At 47.6% G+C, this 27,636-nt stretch overlaps 1 protein-coding gene across 8 annotated transcripts; it reads right to left on the bottom strand.

Annotated features, from left to right (window-relative positions):
* Positions 1 to 202: 202 nt before the first annotated feature.
* On the bottom strand, positions 203 to 27,636 carry LOC120950585 (uncharacterized). Of its 8 annotated transcripts, none has more exons than XM_049605621.1 (11): positions 26,978 to 27,636; positions 6,942 to 7,502; positions 6,743 to 6,878; positions 6,518 to 6,668; positions 5,927 to 6,444; positions 5,753 to 5,866; positions 5,562 to 5,662; positions 4,224 to 4,315; positions 3,747 to 3,939; positions 3,436 to 3,536; positions 203 to 3,348 (listed from the first exon to the last, which is right to left on the bottom strand). In XM_049605621.1, the coding sequence occupies exons 2-11, from the start codon at positions 7,207 to 7,209 to the stop codon at positions 3,190 to 3,192; spliced, it is 1,833 nt and encodes a 610-aa protein (XP_049461578.1). In that variant the 5' UTR covers positions 7,210 to 7,502; positions 26,978 to 27,636; the 3' UTR covers positions 203 to 3,189. The 8 variants fall into 8 exon arrangements, with proteins under 8 accessions (XP_049461578.1, XP_049461580.1, XP_049461577.1 ...); XM_049605623.1 differs by having other exon boundaries at positions 6,942 to 7,497; XM_049605620.1 differs by having other exon boundaries at positions 26,984 to 27,636.

Here is a 27,636-nt window from a genome sequence, read left to right as displayed (position 1 = left end):
AGGAGCTACGTTAAACGCGTCCTCTTATCCTTTTTATTGTTTACACGCTGTACGTAACAACTAACCACTGAAACACAATCACACAGACACTGCTACACACGACGGTTCTATTGGATTGGACAGAACTTCAAACGCCGAAGAAGATGGAGTAGAAAGTTTTTATCATAGAGCCATTTTATTCCCTATTATCTCTCTCTCTCTCTCTCTCTCTCTCGCTCTCTCTCGCTCTCTCTCTTTCTCTCTTTCTCTCGTTTCGAACGAGATGTAACACTAAGAAGAGTGTCCGGCCGAGCGATAATAATTGACAGATTTTTGCAGTATTTTATACAAACAATCTACCGGAAACAATCTTTTCGTTTTATTCTCTCAGAAGTTAGTAACATTATTATACTTTTCTCTTCTGTGTTTTAGGTCTTTGGAAACTGACATTGCATTTCATTGCTAAGTTTTACAATACTTTCATAGTTTCTTTCCTATCTCTCTTTCTCTCTTTTCAACGACAAATGCGGTGTCCAGACACTCACTAGTTCAGTCAACGTAAGTAGAACGATTATCGTTTTCGTTTCAAAAGATTGCATCCCTCATTCCAATGATTTTTATTATATGTAGTTTTTTTTTTTCAATAGTTAATAGTATTCCTCCGACAACCATTCGATTTACGCATTGATTGGTTGCCTTTCCTTTAGGCCGCAGTGCATTGTTTTTTGTTTAGTTCGAGCTTTAGTTTTGGTTTTTAATTCATCCTTTCCGAAGTTTGGTTTTAGTTCGTTTGTTTTTCTTTGCTTTTGATATTGTTCTTCATTGATCCCCCATTTGATTAGATAAAACTTTGATAATGTTTAATTTGGTTGTATTTACGGATCTTACGTTTCTTTTTTGTTTTGGTTAAGAAAAAAGATGTCGTTCAACACCTAACAAGAGACATCAAAGGGGTGTTGCGGAGTAGTATCGAGCGCAATGGCTTTGTGTGCAAAAATAATGTTTTTTTTTCTCTTCTAATTGATTCAATGATGGATGGTAAGGGTAGGGCAGGGTGATTTATGTGTGTTTGCAAACATTTAAAGCTCTCACCATTTGCCGAACGTTCTATTGTAGATGGATTATGTGCAAAGGGTTTAGTTAGGATGGAACAGAAATCATATCGAAACAGTTATTGTTAAATGTTTTTAAATTTTCAATATGTGTTGCATTTCTTAAATACTTTTTTGTTTCTACTCCGCATCGTTCTGTGATATACGTTAAAGCTTGAGTATTACTGGAATAATGTTCCTTTCCGTTATAAACGCACACAAAGAGGGTTCTTTGATTTGTTGATCTATAGGTGAAGGAGCGGGCGCAAGGTGCGAGCGGTGTGTGATAGGAGAACCATCCAAAAGCTTCTGCATCTGCATTTTATAACCCTGGATGCGCGAATGCAAACCGGCTTACCACACTGCACCACAGAAAGCATCTAATTTTGTCTGGCAGTAACCGCTTTTTTCTCATTTTACGACGTTGCTCTCTTTCCCGGAACGCATTACGGCACACGGCCAGAATGGGAAGGTGCGCGGAAGGCAGAGAACTTGCACCAGTTTGTTTTTACGACCACGTCTTAACGCTTCCCATGCAATAGAGTGCTGGGAGTGAAGGCGAGATAACAGAAGGGGACACATTTTTTGAAGGCTTAGATATAGATCAGGGCATGGGAGAGAAACAGAAAGCCCGGTAGCTAGTAGCTGGAGTTGGCGAGGCACACTTTCCTCACCGTCAGTCGAACTCGAGCTTTGGAATGCTGCCGGGCTGACCTCAATACAGTTAGGAATAATCTCTCCTCGCGCAATGAAACGTTCTTGCAATTAGTGTAATGAGGATAAGAATCAATACTTAATTATCCACTGTTTTTTACTAATGACACAAACAGTCACACAAATAGCATATGCGTTTGCACCATCAAAAGCGTTAGAAAACGGTGTGTGCATGTCAACTTCAACACATAACTACATCTGACCGGGGCCAACACATTCGCCCCCTCCGCACAAGCGCACACTCACACACGCACCCACATATATCAATAAATAGGCTATTAACATGTGTATACTCTTTGTATATAGCTATATCTTTGTATATATGCGTGTTTCTTTTTGTTCTGTATATATGTATATGATTTCTGTGATTGGTATGACCCAGTAGTAAGTTTGTAAAGATATCCTGCATTCGATTTAATAACAGTCGAGACCCTCTCGCACGGTCAGCTAGAAGATCGTCCTGATCGGTCTTGATGAACTAAAACGTTGAAGTAACAGAGAGAGCCCTGTACAGTATGCCGATTGCATACTTTTAGGCAAATCTTCATCGAACGCCTAAAAGTATGCAACGAGCGGCACACAAGTGCTCACTTTTATCAAGACTCTCCCGTTATTAGGCAGCTCATGCGGCATTAGATTTACTTGTTCGTTACGTGCTCGTGCTTCTTTAAAACTGCTTTGCTTTCTTGCTACGGCAGATTGTATATTTAAATATCAGTGCTCTTGTGCATGGTGTGGCGATGGGAACGGATGACTATATCCGAGAGATGGGTGAGAGTGTGCGGGCGAAAGTGAGATAGAGTTGTGCGTGTTGTAAATAGAGCTATATTAGCCAGTCTTTGCTGCGAGAGATGCTAGAACAGACTGTACGCCAGAAGTGTTCCTGTATCTCGTGTTCGGCATCGTCTGCTCGTCTCCCACTGTGTCAAGCACGCATGGTTGACGGTTTGTTTTGTTTGTATCGTTACGCTTACGTTATATACGCCTATATGAGAGCACACACACACAAAATTCCTGTTCTATTTGGTTGTGCTTGAGAAACACCACCGTACACATGTAACATCGTTTTACCGCTTATGGCGGGGTGGTTTCCCCCTCATTGCGCACAGATTTGTCTTTCCCTTCGTGATTTGGTCGCCTTTCGTTTCTTTCGTTCTCGGTGGGCAAATGTTCATCAAAAGGTCGACCGACCGGGTTGGCTCGGTAGGCCTGCAGCTCGGCTCGGTTTCGTAGGCGAGTTAAAAGAGGAACGTTTCCATTCCCGAATGCACACACGCAAGGTCCCCCAATAAAACACTTGTTAGCTGCTTCTCGTCTTTTTGGCACTGAATAACAAATTACGGTTTTATGCTCTGCAGGCATTCAGCAACAAACCCCAAACGCAAATGTTTCCTCCAACGCGCTTTTAAAGCACGTGCAGATTTTCGCAGCTTTTCGATTTGGTAATGTCGGTGAGACAAATTTTGTGCAAAATTTCCTTCGCAATGTGCAGCGACATCTGGGTCCGCGAGTTGCGCAGATTCGTTGCGCTGGCACGCTTTTCCCGCTGCTCCTTCAGGCGTATCTGTTAGGGGGTAGAGAAAGGGGTAAGGCAGAGATGTTCAGTTTGATTTGATGCAAAAATACAACACCGCGGCGATTGGTCTGGTACCTGTTTGAGGACGCCCACCAGCAGCTCATCGACGTTGTGCTGAATTCCGCTGGATGTTTCAATAAACTTTGCCTCGCGCGAGGTGGCGAGCTGCTTTCCCTCTGCAATGATACGCCAGAAACATGTACAAACATGCGAATAACCAATTCCCAGTACGAGCTTTCGAGGTCAAAAAGGCCGTGATAAATGTGACAAACCGATACGAGCCGAAGCGACTCGACAACCGCTTTTTGGCCTAGTGAAAAACTCGATTCTGAGCCGGTTCTGGCTGTCCAGCGCCACCACCACCACCACCAGCAGCGATCACTTACCGGCTGTGGTTATGACTCGTGCCCGGGCGAGGTCGGATTTGTTCGCCGCTATGATGACCGCCTTCTCCTTGGTGTAGTGCTCGGACCACAGATAGTTGAGTATTTCCTCCGTCACCCGGAACGAGTTCCGGTCGACGATCGAGTAGACGACGACGCAGGCGTGCGGTTCGTACGTGGAGAGCGAGTTTTCCACCTGTTGGAATGCACACGGAAAAACAGAAGAGATTAAGCGCAGCGGGAGGGGGTTTATTATCACTTCGGGCAACACATTTGGTGGTATCACCGTCGGTCACGTATTGGAAAACCGCACAACACAAACACGTATGTGTCGGTGTGGTTTGGGGTTTCAGTTCAATTAAATGTGTGTGTGTGTGTGTGTGTGTGTGTGTGTGTGTGTGTGTGTTTGTATACATTGAAATGCAATTTATTTAGCTGATAGGGAAGTGCACAGCAGGGGGATGGCTAATGACTACTTACGCTCATTTCCACGTTCGGGTGGTCGATAAATATCATCTCCGATTCCTCGCCGTCCAGCAGCACGCTAACGGTCTTCTCGCCAAACTCATCATCTTTCCGGTCCGCGGTTGGGAAGTGTTTGCAGGCCACAAAGCGACGGATGTAACGGATGAAGTATCGCCGCGTTTGGGGATTTTTGTGAAATTGCCAAGACACAAACAGGCGCACATACACACAGATAGAGAGAAGGAGAGCGAGAGAGAAACAAATGGAAAAGAGAAGAAACGAAGAGAAAGAGAAAAGCGAGAAAAGAACAAACCGATTCAAAGCTCATCTCACATCGCCTCTCGGGTTTTTGATAATTACATTTTACCACTCGAAATATCATTCTTCCTCCACTCGTGCTACTACCACACACACACAAACACACACCCCCCGACACAAACATCCTCCACAAATCTGACATGAGTTTTCCAGTCCCCAAACCCCCAGGCCAAGTGCGTGTGCTTCTTCTTCCCCGCCATGCAGAGGCAGAGCATAGAATTTAATAACTACGCTTTTCGAACCGTTCTCGTATTTGGGGAAAAGCGGATGAAGAAGGAAGCGCACAAGTGCTCTTTGCTGGCATGCCGCAGTTTGCCTTTTTCTACCCCGGAGGTCCTCAATTTTTCAGCCCGCACAAATGGAACGGGGTAGAATTAAATCAATGATTCGTGGAAATGAAAATAACACTTGTTCTCCGTTTGTTTTTTGCTGTTTGCTGCGCGTTTTTCCCGCAGCGCTTTCTGTGTGCGTGTGTGAGGAGGGGGTTGGTTTTTCCAATGTGCGCTGTTTCCGGTTCCTATTACTGCTCGAGCTAATTGGAACATTGGCCGGCCCCAAACGAGAATAAATCATTATTTTCACACACACACACGCACATAGAACAGTTCACTCAGTAAATGAGCGAGCATTGCTCCAAAATGCTATAAATCGTGTAATGAGCTTCGTTAATATGTAATACAAGTGCCTTTTTCTTGGTTATGTTCGCCCACACGCTGCACACTCTGCGTCTTCCAGTTCTAACTAATTTGCTGAATATTACTTGCAAGTAATGAGTGTGGAGCAATGGCGGAGTGCATCATAAAAGGGTGCAAAACTAGCAGCGCGCACCGTGCTGCTGCAGCATTGTCATTAACGAAAGTGCATCCCACTGCACTGCACTGCTGCCCAATGTACCCAGAAACGCTGCCGCAGGTTGCATTTTTTCCACCACAAAGTAGTTCACTTTTCAATTAATAATAATGGTTCCACCATTTTATGGTTCCGGCTTTCCCCTGCCCTTCCCGCGCCCTTGATTCCCTCGTTCCGGCTACTTACCGAGACTGGCGTCGTACGTGTGCATGTACTCGGAGGTCATAAACTGTGAAACCAGGGCCGTTTTGCCGACGCCCGAATCGCCCAACATGACGACGCGATACCTGCGCGAGCGGGAAAGTTTGGAATGTTTCATTTTCAATGTCACACACACGCAAAAGGAATAAAACCACCGCCCGCTAGTGGAATATTACCTCGTCGGGATTGGTTCACTTTCATCGTCCTCGCCGTGCGAGGAGGGCAGTGAGTCGACGGTTGCATATCCACCACCGCAGCACGATCCCTCGAACGGTGACCTTTCGCTGGCGCTGGAGGAAGTTTTTAATTTATGAACCATTCTCACTAAACCCCTTGCATTCCGTTCTTACCGACTGGCCGTGGAGTTGACGCTGGTGTTACTTTTCGACCGGCGCGATATGATTGAGTCACCGCAGTTCACCACCGTGCCCTTGCTGATCGAAAAGTGACGCAACCGGTAGAGATCGTCACTCTGGCGTGGATTGTACGGCCGCTCGGGCAGTGAGCAAACGCGCGGCCGCGCATGATCCGGCACGGGAAGCTCGAGAAAGTTGGACGTACGGCGCTGACGGCCGCGGGCCGAAGCCTGGAATGCTAGCGGACCGATATCCTCGTTCGAGAAGACGGACGTATTGGAGGCCGCACTCTTGATCGAGTCACGCGATCCTTTCCGACTGGCCAGGAAGGCGAGCCCTCCCTTGTGGCTGCTTCGGCGCCTGCCCTGCCGTCCTCCGCCCGACGATCCCATCCCGCTCATCATACCGAGATCGCTCGTTTGGGTGAGATCGCTGGTGGATTTGCGACATGTCAGCGAGACGACACTGTCGGAGCAGGTGCGATCGAGCGTTGAGTGTGAATTCCTTAGGACCTAGCAGCATGGAAGAAGAATGAAATGAGTAGGCTGATACTGGCGGCACTGTTTGTGATCCCCAATGCCGTACCTGATAGCCGGGGTTTGAGGTTATGTTGATGATTTCGCTGTTGAGCTGACGGCGCGAATGTCTCGGTGAGTGTGATGGTGACTTGGCCCGGGTGGAGGAACTATGGCCCGGCGAGCTGCAACTAGCGATTGAACCGTCCAGAATGGATTCACTAGAACATTGGGGGGCAGAAAATTACACTCTAGTTAAAAGGGGAATCGGTGTTTTGAGCTAGAAGCTGCTTACTTCTCTAGCGAGTTGTCGGGAGTCTTGCTGGGATAAATTCGTTTCTTCTGACGATCGATGTCGTGCGTGTCGATTGATATGCTGTTGGAGAAGTCTTCCTTCGATACGGAGGGATAGCAAAACTCGAACCGTTTACCTGTGGCGTCGAATGAGGTGCGTTAGAAACTGGCAACGGCTGCCCCTGAGCCGCAATACTTACGCTCAAACCGGGGACTGATCGCGCCATAATCAATCTCCACCGTCGACGGGGTAGTGACGGGCGTCTGCTGGCAGTATTCGAACACGTCGCCGACGCTCGTATCGTCCTCGGTGGTTTTGATGATCTTGGGGCTGGCCGGCAGGGACGCCCGTTTGGTGGTGCTGGGCCAGGAGTCGGCATGCGTCTTCTTCAGGTCGCGCGTGTACCGCGGATGGCTCTGGCCATTGAGGGCCATCTTACGGGATTGTTGCTGCCCTCCCTCTTCCATGCCTGGAATCGTGGTGGAGCTTGGTTGGGCGTCACGGAGCTTGGTTGAGTTGAAGCGCGTAACTGCGCGGGGAGTGTTGCTTTAGCGTTCTTCTCCGATGCCGTGGTGCTGACGGTGCATGTTTTTGCTACATGGTGCAGTGATTGCGGCAAAAGCGGACTGTGTCTGTGTGCTTCAATTCCTCACTTTCTCGCACATCACTTTCACTCACGGCACATCCCGGTCGGTTGGTGGGTGAATGTCATGCCTAGAATACGCTGTGGAGCACTTGGGTCCGCACCTTTGCGACTGCTCTGCGGTACGGAAAACGGTTAAACTGAATGAATTAGATATCATAACTGTGCCCATGTCGGGCGTTCCATGAGGCAGGATTGTTCCAAGCAAACGAAATTAGTCCCGGCCACCCGGCCTCCACCAAACAATGATTTTCCCGAAACACCACCACGGAGCCACGGAAGTGATTGCCGGCTTTAGTGCGTGAAGTTCCATGAGTCAGCAGATTTCCAGCCAGATCGATAGTGTCCCAGGCGACTCACCCACTGGGTGGCCGATTGCGTTTCTGTTTCTGCGAGGGAGGAAAATCGTTTCCACTAAACACAGGAAACAACACCAGCACAGTCCAAGCGGAACGCAACTGCGGAACGAAAACAACCATCCATCAAAAACACGGCTCACAGAAAACGACAGAAACGATAATCTTTTGGTGAAGGGCAAAAGGGGAGAAAGAGAGGGAGAGAACCCACTGCGCCACCATCGGGAAGGTGTCCACCAGGGCCAATCCCTTCGATGATATAGTACCTTTTTTCAAGTGAGGCCGTAGCGCTCCGTGGTGTGAAGGTGGAAAAATAATGGCACCCTTTGTATGGATCTATTGTTCCTAGATATCCTTGTGTGTGTGTGTGTGAAAGTGGGAACAGAGAAGGAGCAGGAAGTTGTCGTAAATCACGCCTTCCATCTACAAAATCCACATGAAGTCTTGTTTTTTCCTCTCTTGTTCTTTTCTCGTCTATTTTTTGTTTGTTAAATTGTGGTTAGAACTGCAAAAAATAAGGAAAAGCATTTGATGTTCTCTGGTGCCAACCACAGTAATAGTTCATTTGAGCGACCTCTAGTGACCGCCTCGCACACGGTGTAAGGCACACAGATAAATCTCCATTAATGCCGCGTGGATTTGCGAAAAAGGTATACCGAGGGACAACACAGGACTCCTCACCCATGGGATGGAGGCCCCAAAAATCCGACGGAAATTGTGTTCGGAAAGTCCTTTTACCTCACTTTACGCTCCAAGGGAGTGTGTCGGGGCGATGGTCAAGGATGCTAGGTTCTAAATTATATTACACCAGCCTTTACCTCCATGAAACTGATTACGGTGAGAGAATAGGACGAATCCCAACCAAAGCCAAAGACATACTAGAATTTATCTGGCGATAAGAAAATCTGCTTGCCTTTCCTTCAAACGATCATCGTCCAGTGTAAGCGTAACGTGGACTTCCTGTTCGACGCAAAGATGATGGCAAAGCCAAAATTGGTGAACTACGCCGAAGCAAAACGGCACACTGTTGCGCCGTCAAACGCTGGAACGGAATAATGATTGAAGCAACTGATGACCACCAAAGTTGGCGGGGAGGTGTGGGTACGGTTGCGGACAGCGGCGCCCAAACTCCTCCTCAGCAACAGGATGCAGGTCAAATGTCGCTCCTCCTGACCGTCTACACGCACCGGGATAGCGTGTGCGTTTGTGTGCGCGCGTGTGTGTACGCTTCCGCTTTGCCACAAAGTATTAAGGGTAAGGTGACAGCAGCAGTGCGCGGGGAGTGTCGGGCGCGTTGTTTGGCGTGAAATTTCTCTTTCTTCGGCGTGAACAAATTTCCGTCCTTCCGGTTGGTTCGGTGGTGGTGCGGCCATTGCCAACAAACTTCCCTGCCCTTTTTGTTCGCTTTGCTGCTTCCTTTCTGCTTTTGGGTTAGGTAGCCGGGGCTGGCGAAGGGAGGTATTGGAGTGTTGTATTTCGACGTCATTGGTGTCCGGCATTAAAGTAGATGAAAAAGTACAGTAGCCGCTGGCTGGTGCATGGCGAGTAATAGTGGAACTTCACTTTGTTTCCCGGATTTTGCACGTCGAGGTCGTTTGATTTTATTTTAAATTACAAAAATTTTTCATTTAAATTGTAATTTGGTTAAATTTACCAAACATGCACCTTTAATAATCTTATTCAAACTGTACTTTTGTTGAAAAGAAATAGGTGCGAGGCGTCTTTTGCGCTATTCACTCCCATAAAATGAAGGCAATAGCCAAACCGCCTAAAGGTATGCAATTGTTTCGCATTATACTTGTTGATGGATTTTCGCTTGGAAGAGTTTAAACGATTGGTGCACGTTCAGCACATAAAGCTTGCTCACGATTTTTCAACCAGTACAGAAGGACATCGCCATTTGTCTACCGCCAAAATGGTGCTGTAAAAGCCATTTCCATCTCCACCCAACAGTGTGCGATGTGGCATTAAACGTCAACCCAGGTACGCATTAATCTCTTCCGTTTCGTTAACCTTCCATTCGCCACTGCGGCTACTGCTGCGTTGGCTAGTTGGCTGTTTTGGTTTTTTTTTTTTTTTGATCGCTTCAATTTAATCTAGGACCGGTGTCGGTTCCGTCATCCGCTCAGTAGCATCCCTTCCCGCCACGCTTTCTTGTACACGACGGATAGAAAAACGGGTGGGTGACCACAGGTCCCACGTACGCTTCCTCTTCTCTTTGTCCCGAGAACCACTAAACGCCACTGAACTTCATTTCCTTTCACTTTCGGGTGCGCTTTTTTCTCTCTTTCTTTCTCTTTCTCTGTCTAATTTGGTTCCATAAAATATCCGCTTTAGGTTCCATTTTTGTATTACATTTTCGGCTGAAAGATAAGTAACCATTTTCACGTTTGCGCCTTTGGTGCCACGTGAATCACGCTCGTGGAAACGCGTGTCGAAAAGTGTCAGCGAATGTATAATCAGTTAAGTTTTTAGCTAAGCGAACAGTTGTTGGGTTTAGTAGCGGCAACAACAGCAGCATCTTATCCTGGCAGCATGTTTTATTCATTACTTTCCAGGAATGCAAACCTCTGCTCTCGTGGCCGTGGCCACGAATGGCGACGGTATAATAATAAATGGTTCGGCCAGAATGGGGTTTTTTTTCCTTCGGTCGCACGATGTGACAAAATATCCTCTTTATCTATGCACAAATTTACACGAGCGTGTTGTCCGGACAGAACTAAGAGGGTGGAGAGAACGGCGATGGCGGCTTGTCTTGACGACAGGTGGACGCCACCAGCTGCGGTGATTTGGTTTTTAGCTAATGAGAATGAAATTTTGACAGTTTGTGTGTTTGTTTTTGGAGCGTAGCGCGTCGTCGTCGTCGTCGTTTTCGGTGAAGCAAATTTTCATATTTCCGTCAATCATAATGACAGTGGGATGGGTTGATTACGACGATGACAACGACGCTGGCGGCGCGAGTGTGGGCAACCAACTAAAGCTATAGCGTCTATACAGGCGAAATACGGTTCAGGTAGCCCCTCTCGTACGCGCTGGGAAAGCGAGCACGGGAACGATACAAGATAAGCTTTGTAGAGCCGGACGGCGACACACCGTACGGTGTGTGAGAGCTCCGTGGTCATGAACAAACCACACAATTTCCACATTTTCTACGCCTCGAGGGAGAAGTGCGGAAAGGTTCGCAATATATTCATGCTCTGGGGATGGTACCACGGCGGGACCATAAAAATTCCAGGTTAAGCGAGTTAATTTTGCATGTATCCCGTGTCAATGTCAGTGGAAGCAATAATACGAGCGAAAAACCTAATGGGATACGACGAAGCAGGGATAAAACCCGGTGTGTAAACGCCATTTTCCACCGCCAGCGTCCACCGGCGTGCCGGGGTAAACCGAGGGTTTTGCCCAGGCGCCGATCGTCAATGTCATTCTGTGCTATTGTGTGGCCGTGCGTCAAGGCAGAGGTACGCACGGGGCGAGAACATTAACAAAAGGATCAATCTCACGATGATGGTGGGTGAGTGTGTGTGTGTGTGATTGAGGCAGGATGAAGGGAGGCAAATAATCAAAGCACACTGAGGTTGAGCTTGCGTTTTCCCCGTGGCACGCTCCCTTTGTGGTTAGCCGGGTGCTCCCCAGTGGGATGGATAAAATATGAAATTAAATCTGTCTCTCTCAACCGGCATATGTGTGTTTGTGTGTGCTCTGGTTCATGGTAAAGCAAATTAAGTGTACTCCAACAAGGATAGCTTAATTTTACCCCTAAAATATGGCGTTGGTTAGTGAGGTTACTAGCGAATTTATCAGTGATCCCAAAACGCCTAAATGTATGCAATTTTAAATACAATCTTCTGTTTTTTAGTTATTTTCTCTTTCATCTTGGCGGTTTTACGTTACAGACCGTTCATTATTTGGTGAAACTGATTTGTAACAAGAAGCGGCCAGCATTAATTGATGTCGGTTTCTCCTTAACGACCTCATTTAATGTGAGTCGTATCAAATAACATGAAATAATAACAATCACTATTGTGGTGAGAAACGCCAACAGAACTTTCCGCCCAACCCTCGTCGGCGTGGCTACGCGTGGCTACCATTTATGAGCAGAACATCCGCATTTTTCTGCTCTCGTGGATCATAATAGATGTTGAAAGGTAAATTATTAATTGCATCTCCTCGCGGTATACTATGCCGTATATCCCCGTACCGTGCTCACAGATCACAATACACCGAGTGGCGTTTTTCCCCATCCGCTACGGGGTCTAGCAAAACGGGGCTGAATGAACGCTGAATGTCAGCCGAGGCCTGTTTAAGTATGCATCGAAAGAATTTAACGAGTCCTGCTACTGCTAGCTGCAGTGCAATTAAATGATGAAGCGGGCACAACTGAGAACAAGAGCGCAAACACCGCCATCCCTGTTCAAGTGATTCGGGCGAATAATATCGGTGGCTTTGGAGGAAGTTTCAGCCGCTGTTTGCTCTCGTAGTCGGCTTGGGTGCGATTTAATTAATGCGCCATACCTTTATTCCGCTGCGGTGTAGAGGTGCTCTCGAACACAGGACTAGCAGCAGCATTTTGAGTGAGTGATTTCCTATCTTACTTCGCCGCCGGTGGAACAGTTGCAGTACTACTTGAAGCTAATATATCTCGCAGGATTACGATCCTCAAGACGGTTTCAAGACGCGAAATTATGAGTTCATCAAGTGCGTCTATTGTTCGGAAATACGTCCCTCTCGCCATCTTCTTCCGCTCCGTTCGCCTCTCAAGGATTGTGTGAAAACTTTTGCTTCGATTTCCATCCATCCGAAACCGGTAAGCAGGTACGGCGGGAGCTCTGCGGATGAAGGAAGGGCGCGTTTCGTTTCCGGATCAATTTCATTAATGAAAATTTTCCGTTGATTTTGCTCTCTTCAGTTTGATTAGCAAAAGCGCACCAGCCAACACTCACACGTACACGGCAAAGGTGAAGAAGAAAGCTCGGGATCGGATCGGATTGGATTGAATTGGATTAGCACAGGGACGCACGTGTCGTGCGGGTACGTAACATCGCTGACATGAGCATACCGATGTGTCCTTAAAAAAGATCGCTCGGAGAGGAGAGGAACGGTGGACGGGGGACGGAGCAGATGAGACTGAAATTTAAAGCTTCTGTGTCTCGTGGATTGCTCTCGACGTGCTAAGCTGGCACACCTGACTTCCAGCTCTGGTGCAATCCTACTGCTCCATTGTAAGAGTGCACAACTTTCTCGAGCGCATCTCAAGCGCATGGTACGCAAAACCGAGCAAACTTTACCTAGTTTTAGAAGCGAGCGAGGCAAAGTGTACGATAAAGTTTTGCAAATTGTCCCCGTCCTGCGGCACCGGAACGAACGCTTCCGAGTACAATCAAATGTTCCACCCCGCTGTCGGAGTATCAAACAAAGATCCATTCTAACAAACCCATTTCCTGGATGCGCACGGCACAAAAGCGAACCCATCCCGTAAGAAATGAGAGTTGCAATATACCGGATACATAACTCAAATCGATCTTCCCGGAGGTAGAAGGGCAGAATCTTCTTCTGTGTCCTCCTCTGGTGGATGCGAGACAAGTTTCAAGTGCATCGCACATCCATCGAGCCTTATCACATCTTCCTCGAGTTCCCCCTGGTTCGGACCGGTGCAGGTGGTGAAAACGAGTCAATTATGTTCGTCTTTCGGAGCGATTCCGTTCGCTGTGCTGCGGAGCGTAATTACCATTTCCGGGTGTGATGCCGGTGTGATGTTGGTGGCGGCGAGAAGAGCTTGGGGTTTTCCAGCATTGTCCTAGACTCCATTAGCAGACCGAGTTGGATTGACAGGCTGGAGGTGGGAGGGAGGGAGGGTGAAGTAGTAAGGACGAGAGAACTTGCTGCCAGATCGAACACTCTGTGGGCTGTGGCTTTGTGGCTTTACCGGATGCTCTCTATGGTTGGACTTTAGGTTTCATGTTGATGTTGCTCCCTGACAATTGCATTGTACGCCAGAGGAAGGGTTGTATGGAGGCTGGATGGCGGTAGCCCCATCGTGTGTTGTACGACTACTAGCTGCCCGCTGTTGCTGTTGCCCGAGCATTGTGTGCAGTTCATCAACGTCATCGAGGTGAGTACGCGCGTTGTACGACTAATAAGCAGCTTCTTACACAAAGCACAATTGCTGCATCAGCTGGACACATCTTATCGTTGAATGTGGATGTTATGGCAGTTGGAGTGCACCATCACTACAGTCCACTTCGAGGATAACATTGTGGACGTGGCTGTCGTCAAAAGGGATGTTTTTATTGTTATTGTCGCTTGTTGAGGTGTCAGCAACCATCCCTCCCTACATCAACAGCTCGTTTTTATGCCACCAACTGGTCCACTTTGAAACTATTTTATTGCAACTTTAAGTGTATCGTACCTGGACCATGGCGTGCGTAGCAGGATTTCATACTAGCTGTGAGACTATTATTAAAAAGGACTCTAAGGAGGAGGGTTTGGAGGGTGCGAGAAGCAACCCCCGACTGACAATATCCGATGACAACGATACGGAAAAGATGGATGTAACAACAACGTGTCTATACCCGGCCCCAGTGATGGATGTGTGCAAAGGTGTGAAGGAATTTTCACCGCCCTGTGCATGGAGGATTGTTTTCTTGCGCCGGCCACACAGGAAGGCACCACTGACGACACAACGGCACTTGGGGGAAAGGATCGAAGAACGGACGAACCGAAAAAAGCACACGACAGCACATCATCCCAGCAGCACGCTAGGGGCGGCTGTGTGTGGTCAATGTGTGTAGACGGAGCGAACGAACCCCAGGAAAGTGGTGGATGAGTGTAATTGAAATATTTCCCTGACATTGATGGCTTTGGTCTGATTGGCCAACCATGTGTGGTGTGTGGTAAAACGGCTTGTAACGTCCCGCACCCACAAAACCACCCCTGAAGCTCTCAGAGAACGTAGGCGGGATCCTTTTCCGGTTGATTGCTCCGCCCGAAGTAATGTCGAACGAACGGTTCAGGCAGGTTCATTTCCTGTTGTGAAATGGAAAGAATAGATTGGGTTGAATTTCAACCAGGCAGAGACCAAGGGTCCTGCTGTCATCCAATACATCTTGGTTCTTTGTTGCTGCTGCTAGGGACGGATTTTAAATGACCCACAGCGGCACGACACACACACACGCACGACAATGTATCGTTATGATTTCGATTAAGAAAACCCACAGCTTATCTTCTGATCAGTCCAAAACCGTTCTTTTCTTTTTTTCTTTTTTGCTTTTATGGCATCCTTGGTCAGAAACACTTTTTTGAAACTTTCAAAATACCTTCTCCACTTCCAATGGAAACAATTTTTCCAAAAGCACGAATGAAAACAATACCTTGGGGGTGAATTATTATTTGACCTTCGGCACCATTGCCAAACATCGTGCTTCGTTTAACCTGTGTGTGTGTGTAAGCTGTTTCCCAACTCTCCCCAAGGATTTTGGAGATACACTGGTCAGCAATTGTTTGCCAGGTAGACGGTCCGGCAAGCGTCCGTTCGATGTTTTGTTTGTCGAGGGCAGCGAAAACATCTTAGCTTTAATGGAACCGCTTTCAACAATCCTCCCTTCGCACGATGGCTCCACTCCGGAGTCCCTGTGGACCACTTTGGCCACTTATGTTTGTTGCTTCTTGGTGTCGAAGTTGAACCACACAATCGGCCAGTGGTGGCGGAGCGGTCTGGGACTGAAGTTCCGGCGAACAGGCTAATACTTGCAAATAATCAGCACAACAAACAAACCACACCAAGCCGTGCTATTCAATCCTCAGAGCTCTTCTCCTCTGCCCTACTCGCTGCAGATTATAAGTTTATTCTTTGACGCTGGACACACTGGACTGACAGGGCCCGATGAAAATGGATGGTGCAGGGGATTATGACGATGATGATGATGATGATGACGACGATGAAGGCTTGTCGAGTAGGCTAATTAATTAGATTCATCCTGTCGAGTGTGGGGAAGCCTCGTCTCCCTGAGAGTCGTGCGGATGCACATTACAGGGCAGAAAATTATATCGAACTCTCATCGTTGGAATGGACATTCTAGGAAGGTTGGGGGCCGTTGGCTTGAAGGTCGAAGCAGCAGAAATCAATCAATAGTCCACTCCCGAAATGGAATAGAATCCAGCGTAGCAGCATCCAACGGCTACAGACTAACCAACCCGGAAGAGGATAAACACTGGACAGGACAGAGCAATGGATAGAAAAGCCGCATTAACGTTCCCCATTCGAATGGTTAGACTGTTCAGAATCTCTACTTGCTCTTCACCGGCATACGGTACAGCAGCAGCAGATTACGCTTTGGGTCCGTTGTTTGGCGACGCATGTGTTACGTTCGTGACTAGGCCCCGTGGTGGCCGGGGTGGCTGTTGAGAAAGCTGACAGCCCACTGCTCGTCGTGTTCGATTTGTTCGAGCGAGCAAATCGGGCAAACCGAAGCAATTTAACGATTAAAGCGATGATGGAGATATTCACCCGGATTAAGGACGAACCCCGGTACGCTCACAGCATCTGGAGAATGTCTTCGAAACCACGACGTTCTGGGAACACGGTGGCTCGTGAGCCAATCGGCCTGTGCTATCGTTTCCCCGTTTGCAACGCACACACGGTGTGGAATGGTTTTATTTGTGTTTTCCTTTTGCACACGGGCGCACAAAACCATCTCGTTCCGGTAGGCACGATATGCTTTCTCCAGCATGTGCTCTGGGAACCAATATCTTACTGAGACACGTGTTGCTGGATGTTTTTTTTCGCTGCGTGTTGGTTTTTGTCCTCTCGGTTTGTGCTCGAACGTTAGAACAAGAGTGCTGAATTGTGATTTGTACCGACGGTAACACTTGGATGGATTTACGGAGTCTAACGGGGGCAACTATTCTATATATAGTATAAGTTACTTATAAACCCGTATTTAATAACGTTTATTCAAGAAATAGTATACTTTTAGGCGTAAAATATTGAGGTGCATAATTTTACAAGGAAAACTCCTAAATGTATGCAATGTTATCCAAACAATTGCATTCATAATATACTTTACGGCGTAAATATTAACAAAACCTCCTAAATGTATGCAATATATGCAATAAAACTACTTCCATTAGTTCTTTATGAAAGCTTCATTATCTCTGTCATTGAGCATGGTCACATACGATTTTTATTTGCTCTTGCTCAGTTACTTCATCCCGATGGGTTAGTGTTTTCCACGACAGATAAACTGTCCCAACAGCAACATGTAGTTTTACTATAAATCTTTTTATATCAACTGCGACATGGTTGGTTTTGCTTTGTTCATCCTCTTTTCCTCTTTCCCCAACAACTGAGCATGGGATAGTGATGATAATCGCATTTTAAGCGTGTCATAAATTGGATCCGACTGACATTAATTTGAATTAAACCGTAATTAGAGCCAATCTCGCTCGCCGTCTGAAAAACCAAAGAGGACAGAGCGAGAGAGAGAGAGAAAGAGAGAGAGCGAGATAGAGAAAGATATACATAGTCCCCAGAGTGTGCCTGGTTCTTGTCCCACAGCCAGCCCACAGGATCTCCTGAACCGGGTTCTAAATTAATCTAACAAATATCCTTCGCCGGTCGTTTTCCAATCAACGCCGCCGCGTGCCTGTCACCCAGGGCACAGCACGGCTCGAAAGACACTGGAGTAGGCTAAGCTCGGGTTGGTGGCATTTCTCACACTCTGTGCAAAGATTGATGACCACTTCACAGACTACACAGGATGTCTTGTTTTTAGAAACTGGTTCACCGTAAGAAAGTGTCAGGGAAGTGTAAAAAAAAGCCATCCACCAAGATAAATGAATCCTTCTGCCTTTGTGAAGGAGGAATGGGAGTGGAGGCTTGAAGCCTTTCCGCCAGAAAAGAAGACGGATGTGCAAAGTGAGCAAAGTAACTTACGTTCAAAAGTTAAAGAGCCACCCCGAAAAGTCGAACGCGAAGGATGGATGGGTCATTTACTTTGGAAATTCTTCATCTCCGAATCGCTGCAATCTGCCGCTGGTTGGCTGGGTGGTTGGAAGGGGAGATGCTTATGTTGGGAAACCGAACCGATAATGAACCGCTTCCGAAAAGTAATAATTTACTGTACTTTCGCCCCAAGTTCTAGCGTCCGTCTTGCTTCTCTCGCCGTCAACATCAAGGGTGATAGCCGCGGGGTGAATATCGCGGCGGAGACGGTGTGGGATGGTTTTGCTTTCGATTTACTGGCGTTGTTTTGCCGCCGGTTAGCGAGGTTCTCAAATATTGACGCAATCAGGCAACTGCTTGTTTGGTGGGTATCGGGAGATCCCTTGCCTCCTGCTCCTTCTGCTCACAAAGGTAAAGGGTTCGTGGATTCCATTATGGGAATCGAATTTCCAAATCGCTTCTTTTCACTTCGTTCGCATCATTAAAGGATGTTTAATGGCGAAGAAAGGAGAGGCACGTGGTATACGGTTTCACCTGTTACCTTGGATAAAGCGCTCTTTTTTTGTGTTTTGATAATTTTCTAAAACCCTTCCAACGTTTGCATCAGCGCGCGCAAATGAAGTCATAGGTAGGCAAACTTGCCGCTAGGTCCTTGGGCTAACCCGTGCTGGAGGGCAATCATTTTCGGTATTATGAAATTCATTGTGATTGTTCCTTATCCTTTTCTGCGCTCTCTTATCGCCACAGAACATAGAATGAAAGGCAATGTGCTTCTTATGCAGCTCCTTTCGCAACTGATTATGTGCTCGCTAAAGGTAAACCAGAGGAAACACAGGACGAGAGAGAGAGTGAGAGCACGAATAGAGACGCTACGCAACCAATCAACCCAAAATCCGCCGTAATTGGCTCACCGCAAGGCACCTCCTTTTGTCCGTTTCCTCGTGTTCCAACCCTTTAGTAAAGCACACCGGTGTTGTGCGTACCTGCTGATGTTGCCTATTTTTTGTCCCATCGTCACCGCCACCTTCGTCCCGAAAAGCTCGCTTCTGTTTCATAAATTATCCTACAAAAGAAGCTGTATAAATATTTTCATTTAAGGATACAGGACTTTTGTTCGTTTTCGTTAGATCATGTTTCTCTTCAATTTTTCGTCATGTTTTGTCTTTTTTTTTGCTTCTCCTTATTCCCCGTTGCAAATGGCAACCAACGGTTGGAGGGAAGCATTCTCCGCTGGCTTCCACTGCCGCCGGATCGGTTGCGTGGCAGTGCGTTAAAGGTACCGAGGGGTAAAAAGGAATCCCTTTTTTCACCGGAGGGAATATACATTCTAAAGGGTCTGGAAAACGTACGGCTTGGCCAAAATCCTTGCCTGGGAGGGTGGGTGCTCGGTTACGTCTTTGGGGAGCATATTCCGTGAAGATTATCGGGCGAAGAGATGCTGAGGACGGGGGGAAGGGTACGGTGACGGAGGAACCATGTGCGGAATGATCCAATGAATTCCAATAAGCCCAAAGGAGAAGAAGCGGACAAAAAACACGACACACAACCTTCGAGCAATTCGAGACCAGCCTTTAGGACCCTCAAACCCGGGCGCACTGGCAAAAGGATTTCGAGAGCTTAGAAATAAATTAAGAAACCCTATCAAACACACGCACACACACCCAGTCGCACACGTCGGCATCTATCAGGCAGCGAACAGCTTTGGCCACAAAAGCACAAAGCACCACACTCTGGGGGGGGGGGGAGGTAGAAGGCATAATTTATTTAAAACGATTACTTATGCTTGTTAGACGCCAATGCTGGTAGTTCCCTCGCAAAATGCCCGCGCTGTATGTGTGCGCAGTTGCCAGTTGAAAAAAGGATTCTAAATCGAATGAACTGGAAAAGAAAAGTCCCCTCCCCCTGCTTCTCCATTCACTTCGCCCACTTCAGCCTTCAGCCCTCGGTTCGGGCCGGAAAGAATAGCAATCGATAACAATTCATCTCCTCGCCTAAAACCGTCGAAGTGGTTATATTTTAGCATGCCAAGAAAAGGAGTATTTGCACTCAATTTTAAACGAGGCATAACGGCACTTTTTTTCTTCTTCACTGTGTTGAAGGTGCTGAAAATGTTGGCCTTGAATAAGAAGGTGTATCTAAAATAAATGTTGGAACGGGGGTTGGTGGAAATGGCGCTTCTTTTAACGCTTCACCACAACAATCACCAACACCCCGCTCTTGCCGCGCGTCAACGAAGTGCCACAAATCGAGGCAGAATCGTACAGCGAATGTGTTTGTTCAGCAGTATTTTTGCTATCCGACTGCGAATGCTTTCTTTGTGCACGAACAGCGGTTCGAGCAATGTGTATGTTTGTATTTTTGTGGTGGTGTTTCGCGTTTCTATTATGTGAAGACGCTTGCAAGGAACGCGGGAGTGTGGAAATGGTGAGAATTGATTTTGGTATCGAACAAAGATGCTTTCCTTTTATGCACGCTGCGGTGAGCGAGGCGCCGACACTGGGACGGAGGCGACGGTACGTAACGTAATTTTAAGCGCTCCTTCCATTCTAGCGCAAGAAAATGGAACAGAGCATTGCATTAAGCTTGCCAATATATTGGAAAATTTTATGCGTAACATCTCGAAAGAGTAGGTAAAGACAAAGTGAGGGGGGGGGGGAGAGTGGGAAGTAGGCGAACATATCATCCTGATAAGAAAAGAATAGGACAAAGGCGGCTTTGGGAAAGAGAAAAAAGGGATCGTAAAATGGCGTTTGCATTAAATTGCCAATAAAATAGCATCAACGGGGAGGGGTACGCGTACGGCGCGCGGGGTCGGTACGGAACGGCAACCAGGACACTCGTGCTAGAACTGGCCCAATGAACATGGAGAAAACTTCATCTGCAAGACTTCATACAGCACATTATCGCGGGCGTACTACGAGCAAGAGCCCGCGGGGTGTGTAATGTAGCTCATTGTGTGTGCGCGCTTGTATGTAGTACGCGATGCTCTCACCCCCAGCTGAGCAGCATATCATGCTGTGTTCACGTTTGGCACGTCGCGCCAACACCCCATCCGGTGCAGCCAAGCTTTTTCGCACCTTTACGACGTAAACTTTGTCCTTTGGTCTGGTTGGTTTGGTCGGACAGATTTTACCCGTCCGCACAACCCTCACCTTCTCTAGCATTACCACATACACACACGCATGTCATGTGTTCATGACATGGAGTCATGGAATCGAACCATAAAACTCAATTTCGATGTTGTTATTTCTTTTCCATTTATGCTTGTTTTTGATTGATTTTTCGTCCCGTCCACCAGTATTCGCGAACTGGAAAATCACTCCACCCAGCCCAGCCGAGCGGTGAAGCCAGGGGACGAGTGCAGTACGGTAGATTTATCTTCATTTTTGCTGTCTGATGGAGTGGCAGAATTTGGGGAGGGGGTGTGGGGTTCGTTGTAATTCCCACTCACAGCACCACCCACCGCAGCACGTGGATGTCAATGTGACTGCCGTCAACTGCAGCTCAACGTCGAGTATTAGTGTTGATAGTTTATTTCGGTGAACGTCATGCACAAATTGATAAGTTTACTACAGCGGAAAGTTTGTTTGCGAAATCTATGATCGACACTGAGAGATGACAGGTACGCTACTTAATTTTAGATATTTTCGTAACTTTTCTTGAACGATGTAACATATTCCCCAGTATTTTGCGTTTAAAAAGGTATAAAAGCATGGTTTGGTGTAAAAATAGTATACTTTTAGGCGTTTATTATGGGAATTTCATACATTACTGCATTTTCATACACAAACGCCCCTAAAGGTATGCAATCGGCCGTACGTTTTGCTCGAAACTCGAATGCAAATGTTCCCAACGATCGCACTGGATCCGTTCCTTCAAGCGACCTATCATTTCACAGCCGTTATCAATCTGACCAAACACATTGCCAGATCTGAATGCGTTCCCTTGAATTTGCTATCCATCACTATCGATTTTCTCATTTCACCTTTCCATGTTTGTCTTCACCTTCTCCGCACCAGCAGCGTTTCCCCCGCGCAGAGGGGATATGTTGACATCGAGAACGGACAAGGGGAGATACCTTTTGCAGTAATGTGTTGCTCACACACACACACACACACACCACTCATCGGTATCAACCGCCAAAGAGGCCATCACACTTGCTGAAGCTTGCAGTGAGGGGGTATAAATGAACCGTAAGGCCATCACTCTCTGCGCCCCGTAGGTGGACCGTAGGGAAGTGTAGGATAAAATAAATCTACCGATAATCATTCCCGACCTCCGATGATCTGGTGCTGGTAGGTTTGTTCGCAGCACTGGAGAGCCATGTATCGGTTCCAGCTGTTCCATTCCCGCCATATCGCACACATTGGCGGCGACACACTGCATGGCTGAGTGAAACGTTCCTATTTTTTTTTCGAGCGACAGGCCATTTCCACACAGCAGGGCGCTATAGCAGGGTGCCCTCACCCCTCAGTATGGGTGGAGAATTCGCACGCGCCGGGTGACGGCACTGGAACGGAAAGCAAATGTCTTCATGTTAATGCACCCGTAACGAAACCCAAATGTCGTCCGTAAGGTGAAACAGATGAGCGAAGGATATGGATATCCCGGGCCCTGTAGCACTGGCTGGCAGTTGATTTCCTGTGTGTGTATGCGTTCGCCTGAATGTATTTTTCCTTTCCTCAAAATAATAGTCTTTCTCTTAGGGATGCCGAATCCGAACAACCATCGGTCCCTGCATTGTTGTGCCATTTGCCGATAACGACATGTCTGTGTCCAGTGCCAAAACAGCACAAGAACTATACACAATATTGACCCGGCTGACCTAGCTACAGCTAGTGGGAAATTACTGACAATCAGTTACGCTTTGTGTTCGCTTCATTATTTGCGAATCGATAGCTGGCCGTCGGCCAAGGATGTGGGCTGAAACGAAACGGGCACGATTGCCACTGCTGTTTCTTCTTGCCAGCACTATAATATCTCATCGGGGACAGCCTTCCGAACACGCAGACACTCTCTCCGCTAGTGCTCCATTTGGATGAATTTCCTCCATCTGCTGCTGCTCTGCTGGATTTTAAACACTGCAAAGAGGGGAACCATTCGTCGTGAACGAATGAGTCCCAAGTGGAAAATTTATGATTAAACGTCACACCATCCCATCATCTCTCCAACCAACAAACGGCAGCACAAATCGCCCTAATGGAGCCAGATTCCGTCCTGATGGTTTGTTATTAATAATGTGAATCACTTATTTTTAAACCATCACTTTAAATCCATCGTCACCGGAGGGAAAATTCAAATTTTCCCCCATTTCCTTTCTCCGAGCGCACGCAGCAGCATCAGCGTGTACCATACAATGGCTCTGGGACATTTATGCCATCATTCAGCCAGCCGTGCGCCGAGAAATGCTGGTGAATGGTGGTGATGGAGCAAACCGGCACACAAAAACGACAGAACAACGCAAGAAAATGTCGGGAAAATCGTTGTAAATCGTCGAAGACATTATTTTGGAGCTGCTGGGTGCTTTTTTTCTTCGTTGCCTTCTCCCTGTGTTCATTTCCAACAATTTATGAGTACGCAGTACACTTGCACGGACCGGTGGCTGCTGCTGGTTGGTACGCCCCCACGTAATCCCGATAGAGCCGATTTGTTTAGCATCGTAATCATGATTATCATCGTTATCATCTCCTCCCACTCCCAAGCGAGCCCTCCAACAAGCCCTCCCTTGCTCGCTAAAAATGCCGATTTCTTGTCTGTTTGTTCCACTTTTTTCGCCGAATATTACCATCACCGCTGTCGATGTCAAGCACCGAAGGCTTCGCTGCCGTCATCATCGAACTGTAACGACAAACTTCCCGAAAGGCATCGACGCGGTACCATTGGAGAGACGGTGGACGGAGGAAGGCAAAACGAGGCAGCAGGAGGAGGAAACCCATCGGATGAGTTTTCCTTTTGTGCGCGTTCCAGCGAACCAGAGTGCCGGTGTCGGTGAGTTCAGGGAGCTACAGGTAAATTCAATTGCCAAAACCATCATCCAGGCTCGCTCAGGCTTTCTCTGCCTGTGTCTGCTTGTGTGTGATCCTTGCGGCTCGGCTCGGCGTACAGATAAGAAAACGAACGAAGGAATCAAACGAGTGGAAGATTCACAAACGATAAGAGATTAATCGAGTAGCAAAAAGCATTCAGCTGGGATTAGTGTAGCGTTGAACGCAGAGCAGTTTGACGAATGGGGATGGGCGCCCGGGGTGCAAAGGAAAGGATCTCGGGATATCCATTATAGAGCATTTGAAAACGGATCGCTTTGTTGCGACACATTCTTCGTTTTTGGCTGCTTCTTTTCTCCGTCTTTTGCCCTTTATTTGGCTTCGTTACCATTATTTCTCGTGAGGTGGGGGTGCTTTTGCTTGTTAGAGCGCGATCGGCTTGCAACAAATTTGGGGACACGTTTTTAAAACATTCATGCTTGCCGTTTCTGTCTTACCTCTGTTAATGTATTAGCTCTCCTTTTTTTGTACACACACACAATCGAACACAGCCAAGCACAGGAAGGAGCTTTTCTGAAGGGAAAAGTTGTGCTAGCAAACCACCCACACCCGGTGGGTGTCGGTGATGGTTGGACGAACAAATATATCGGAACTGCTCTCCATCTTCCTCTCCCTTTCGCTTCCTGTGTACGTTTACGTCCCTAGACAGCAGGAAAGGGTGGGCCTGTGTTTCGGTGTGTCTGTGTGCTTTTTGTCATGCAAAATAACGTCCCACTACTTCGCCCTCGTACTTTCCCCGGCTGTGGAAACTTTTTCCCAATCGAAGACCCGTGAAGCGCAAGGGAGCATTCCGAAAGGGCAGCGGTTGGAATGTGGAAAATGCGTGTGTACACTCGGGAAAAGAAAGCATCCTTGTTCCCGAAATTTTTGAAGATTTCCGCATTCCCTCTCACTCGTAAAAGTGGGTAAAAGAGGGAAGCCGTCTTTTCTGCCTTTCGATTGGCTGTCTCGGTGGCTGTCTTGAAGGTTGTTAAAGCATTGAAGCGCTAGGAAGAACAATTGTGCGATATTTATTGAGATGATAGGGCATTTTACGCAAGGGAGTATAATAACCTTATTTTTGTGTGAAATGTTGAACTTCAAATGTATAAAAGCAGCCTTATTACAAATTATTGAAATTGTTTTAATTGTTTCGAACTCCACCACACACCTGGTGCTACTCAAATGCTTAAAAATGTGTGCTTTCTCTAGGACTCCCTCCTTCTCTTTGTTTATCCTTTTTATGGCCCCGAATAGAGCCATTAGCCTCCACAGAAGTGTCACCGTTAATGCGACAAAGAAAACGCGACGCTAGTCTGCAAATCCTTCCCCCGTTTGAAGGCACAAGACAGCAAGTTGTTCAGCACTTTTTGCACGTCCTTCGCGCGTCCATTTTCCGCGGGGCGAAGCGATGGTGCAATTTGGTGAAGGCGTCACAAAAGCCACTCCATAAAACACTCACGTTTTGGGGGGGGGGGGGGGGGGTGGCTTAGAGCAAAAGGTACAAACCAGAAAACAAAAGGCAAAGTCCCGCGTGTCAGCTGCCTCTTCTTCTTTTTCGGCGTCTCGACTGTGAACTTTCAAAGATTAGCAGATAGCAAAAACCGCGGCCCAAAAACTGTCCCACCATATCATCCTTTGAAGGTCCGTTGGCGTTCTTCCTTGATCTCGTTGCTACAAAAAAAGCAATCGAGAGATAAAACAGTAAAGAATCGTTTTTCTTGCCCTTCGTTCCTTCTCCATCGTTGTTCCTCCACATGTAATCTTCTTGATGAAATAGTGTGTAAAGCCTTCCGGCAGAAAAGTGTTTATGTTTGCAAGGGAACTTGTCAAGTGATGGGTGGGTGGCCAAAAGAAGAAGAAAAAATGGGAAAACCACACTTGTACTACATGTTGTTCGGTGCTCGATGCTGGCCAGCGGCGGCGTGTGTTTTTTTGTTCTCTGGCCTTACACACACACACAACGGGCCCCTAAAGTGAGCGCCCTTTTAACCTCCCGCAGGTCTTTGGTGGCACAACAAACTTGCTTGCCTGCTTGCTCGGACCGCAAGTACCGTCGATGTGGGGGAAGCTTTTTCGCACGTTCACATTATAGAAGGGGGGGGGGGGGGGTGCTAGGAGTCCTTGTGAAGGCGTTGAGGAGCCAGAAAATGCAGACCACATAAGTGCTCAAGCAGGAAACAAGGATCTCTTGAGACTCAATCACATAACAGGCCGCAGACGTGATAGCGTTAGTCCTCGCCGCAGGCTCCACACTGTGCACTGAGCAGTGGTGCAGTAGGTAGGCGGTTTGTGGGCGCAGCGCAAAAGGTGGTGGTAATATTTAATTTTCCGCAACGTAGCAATCATCGCGCGGGTGATGTTGAGGAAGAAGTGGAGAGCGACAGAGTGCTAAATGAAGTAGGCAAGCAGGCAGGAAGCACATGAAAACAGGAAAGAAAAGCTGAAGAAAAGGGAAATCCTTCATAAGGCCAGGCGAAAACCTCTCTGCTCACCCCCCTCCCCCAACTCTCGAGTAGTGTGGTGACGCGTTACGAAGCCATCGGTCGTTACGTGAAGCCGTTGCAAATATGGAGGCGGCGATGTTGGTCACAAGGGATCGAGTGAAAAATGCAAATCACTGCAGAAATCACTGCCCCAGACGGGGAGGGGAAAAGGTTCGTCCCATCGGAGGGGCAATCACTTGAACTTATACACAATCATAGTTCCTTTTTGCTGCCACATTACAGAAAAAAATCGTGATAGTTCTTCGTTTTGTAACGACCAAACGACCGAATCTGTCAGTCAGTCAGTTTTGCTCACAACGCTCGCCTATATTCTACTGCTCTGCTCCCCGGCACCCGTGACAGTGACACTGAAAATTTCGGCCAGACGTACAAAAATAGCAACACACACACCCGGAAGCAGTAGCAATCGCAGTAAACCGGGGGCAACATCTGCAGTCCGGGGCTGACAATGAACGGCTGTTGGTGGTTGAGAGTTAGACCTTCCTGCAAGAAACACCTGTGCATACGTACACGACCACAACACACACAGAGAGAGTAGCACGAGCACTGCTGCCGTCTTTGCCGTTGCCCCGAAGCTTTTTCTCCGTGGGGTAAAACTGAGGGGGAAAACTGTTCCGTTTGCACAAAACCCAACCAAACACACTTGTGCACAAAAAGGCATGCAACGTCGTACACTTGACAAAAAAGCCTGAAACACACACACACAAACTCGAGCGCGTCCGGAAAAACGTTCCGTGAAAAATACATCAACCCGCACACATACACTCACACATACACGTACAGCACAAACCGGGAAAGCACACTGTGCTGCCTAGTGAAGCGCAATCGAAGCGCACGCTCCGCTACTTTGATCGAGCAGGCCCGATGCAATCAAGGACGACCGTTTCGGAGCGTTATCCTTGCTGAACTGACTGGCTGGCTGGCTAGCTGGCTGCCTGGCTGGCTGACTGACTGACTGACTGACTGACTGGGGCGAACTGACTGGGATAGCTCAGTCGGCACTCGCACTGGCTGCCGAAGTTGGGCTCTCTTCCCCCTGTCTACCAAAAAGGGAAGTTCGTGAATGCAATTGGGATGAGTGCTCAGCGCGAAATCAAGGATGATTGATGCGTATGCAACGGCTGCCGAGCGCGTGTACTACCACCACCCATCAAGGATCATCCCGATATCCGAACCAAAATGGGTAAAAGAGGAAGAGAGCCTTTGTGCGGGAGAAAGAGAGAGTGCGAATTTTCGCGGCGAAGGATGTTTGCTCTCCAGTTGGAATTCCACGGCTTACTGAGGATAGTTCTCTCCTTCTTTCCATTGAAAACAGTGGCCCAGTGTCGGGTCCGGAACTCGGCGGGAAACTCGCACATTTCGCACATACACACGGACATCTTTTTCAATGGGTTCTCGTTGCACACGTCCATGTTTCTCGTG

This window comes from Anopheles coluzzii, chromosome 2 (genome assembly GCF_943734685.1).
Source record: "Anopheles coluzzii chromosome 2, AcolN3, whole genome shotgun sequence".
Classification (NCBI taxonomy): domain Eukaryota; kingdom Metazoa; phylum Arthropoda; class Insecta; order Diptera; family Culicidae; genus Anopheles; species Anopheles coluzzii.
The sequence above is the reverse complement of the archived record's forward strand: the minus strand, read 5'-3'. Positions and strand labels throughout refer to the sequence as shown.